The sequence below is a fragment of the Montipora capricornis genome, chromosome 13 (assembly GCF_036669925.1).
Source record: "Montipora capricornis isolate CH-2021 chromosome 13, ASM3666992v2, whole genome shotgun sequence".
Classification (NCBI taxonomy): Eukaryota; Metazoa; Cnidaria; class Anthozoa; order Scleractinia; family Acroporidae; genus Montipora; species Montipora capricornis.
Genome location: NC_090895.1, coordinates 24612374 through 24614873, shown reverse-complemented (window position 1 = coordinate 24614873; position 2500 = coordinate 24612374). Strand labels below are relative to the sequence as shown.

Below are 2500 nucleotides of genomic sequence, written 5' to 3'. Positions count from 1 at the left end.
CATGCAGCCACATTATTCTGTTATCTCTGATCAGTTATTCACATTTTACATTTCTTTAATTTATAAAAAATCCTGTAATAAAATTGACAAGGTTAAGTAATAAGATCATGTTGCTTTATCAGACAGCTGGATTGCCACTGCTTTTTGTAGATCTATTTGTACCTTGAGTTCTCATTGTTAACTAATACCATTTATCGTGATTTGTTGTGTTTATACGTCCTTCGCTCTTCTTAAATATAGCTCTATGAACCCATGAATTTTCGTCATTTACGAGTATTTAAATTATTTGTTAAGAATCAAGTTATAATTAGTCAGTAATTTAATGATTAACTCGTTGCCTTGGTGATTTTGGCAAATCAAAAACTCAATTGTATTGTCTGCGCAATTTTTCCCCTTGAGACTGGAAGGAAGACATTTTTTACCTGAGAAACATGCAACTCTTTGTGGGGAATCCCTCAGACTCGTCTGACCGTTCTATCTTTTAAGAGTAAAATCGTTTAACCCATCCATCAATAAACTGTACTTACAGGCCATGATGGTGAGAAAGGCATCAGCTACGAGTTTTCCATGCTCGTTCTGGGCTATACATCCATAATGCCCTGCGTCAGCCAAAGCTACACCCATGATGAAAAGGGAGTCTGAATCGACAACAAATAGACCATTCCCACCAGGTGTTATCGCAGTAGCACCGCTATCCGAATATTTCACCCATGTCATATTTGTGGGTTGTGAAGCTCCACTTACTTCACACTTAAAGATGACTCCTGAACCCACAATCACTGATTTATTGTGGGGTCTGACTGTAAAAGAAGGTGCAGACTCTGAAGTTGTCTCTAAAAATGAGAGATTAAGTCAAACGAAGTATTAGAAGTTCATTTTGTAAAAATATTCAAATAGCCAAATACAAAAAAGCAAATTACCCTGAGATTATTCAAAAATGTTGTTGGAAATGGAGCAGTACTTAAATTATTATCATGTTTTTCTTGTGAACTTGAATCAATCTTTATCTGAAGAACCGTTGAACAAAAAGTGAAATTAGAAACCTCAGGTGTAAATGGCATGACTCCTAAGATTAAGGAGTTCAATGAGTGTCAGGCGTTTATGGTTTTATCGGCGTTGACCAATAATCAAACCACAGGAAGCCTTTTAAGATCTAAGACACCAGTCAACGATTTATTATCAGTGGAAGTCGTAAACTAAAATAAGAAATTAATTGCAATGTAAATGAAACAAACCTAAAAGGCAGCAAACTGGTAATCAGGCTTATTGAAATACATCAAGGGCATAAAGAATACAAAACTGCTTATTGAATCAAAAGAACAAAATGCAAAAGACGAATAACAGCAAAAGCATGTTTGACTTTAAACTGGAACTAATCTGTTAAAATTACTTCATGTGGATCAATTATATTATAACACTGAGCAATTAAATAATTATTTTGATACAAAACATAATAATTAAATAAACAAGAATTACTCACATAACTATCCCAGCGGAACAAAACAAAGCAAATGATTAGAAATAATCCTTAAATTTGAATTGATGAAACAATGCTTAGACTTAAAACATGAACGAGGACGAAACCACTTGGAAGAGAACAGAAAACAGGAAACCTTTACATTAGGACAGAGAGTAGAGGAGAGAAGAATGAACATGCTAGAATCATGAAAATCCATGGAGAGAAATAAAATCTGAAATGTTGTGATTACCGTGAAATAAAATGTTGGATGGTTTAAATTTCATTGGAGGCAATTCCCAACAATGTCTCAAAATAAAGTTATTTACAATGTTCATAACATCAAACTGTTAAAAGTTACACTGCATACAGATTAACTGGGAGACATAAGGCAAACTTTGGCAAGCGAAAAGATGAATTTTGAAAATGCAGTTTGAAGAAACACAGTTTGGAGTCAGTCTACCTCCCACAAATAGCTTATAACACTCCCTGTACTCCTCTGGGTAATCTTACACATGTATCTGGAATCCTGTGACCTTTTTTTGTTTTTGTCTTTTTTGATGTCATATGCTCAGGTGTGTTTCTTGTCAGGAGCGATGATTTACTAGTATTAGATAATCAATTCGAAGAAGAACAGTTTGGCGAGAAATTACAGTCAATTGTTGTTGCTTATGCAGGAACATTGTGTGACCTCGTTCAAATCTTTTTTGATAGAGTAACCCTGTACTGTACCTACATTGTATGCAGGCTAAGATGTCTGAAGGACTTTGAAAAGAAGATTTGATAGGTTAGAGGTTAGGGTTAACCCTAACCCTAACCGTTGTCATAACCAAGTTATTGCATTTCAACATGATATCATTGACAGCCTGGGGCTGGTTGCTTGAAGCATGGTTACCGCTAACCGATATTAAGTACCATGGAAACCTATAGGTTCTGATATCGCTTAATCAACATTTAGCGCTAACCAGGCTTCGAGCAACCGGCGCAGGTGGTGCAAGTGTCAATATACCTGGAAGCAGTTTTCAAAGTCCAATGAACAAAGTG

The 2500-nt window shown here is 35.5% G+C and overlaps 1 protein-coding gene across 1 annotated transcript in view; it reads right to left on the bottom strand.

Annotated features, from left to right (window-relative positions):
- The window catches only part of LOC138030221 (fibroblast growth factor receptor 2-like), an 82595-nt gene that overhangs the window by 74331 nt on the left and 5764 nt on the right, over window positions 1-2500 (bottom strand). Inside the window, exon 3 of the mRNA XM_068878101.1 lies at window positions 528-833. Coding sequence (XP_068734202.1) covers window positions 528-833 — 306 coding nt within the window. The remainder of the gene's footprint in view (window positions 1-527; window positions 834-2500) is intronic.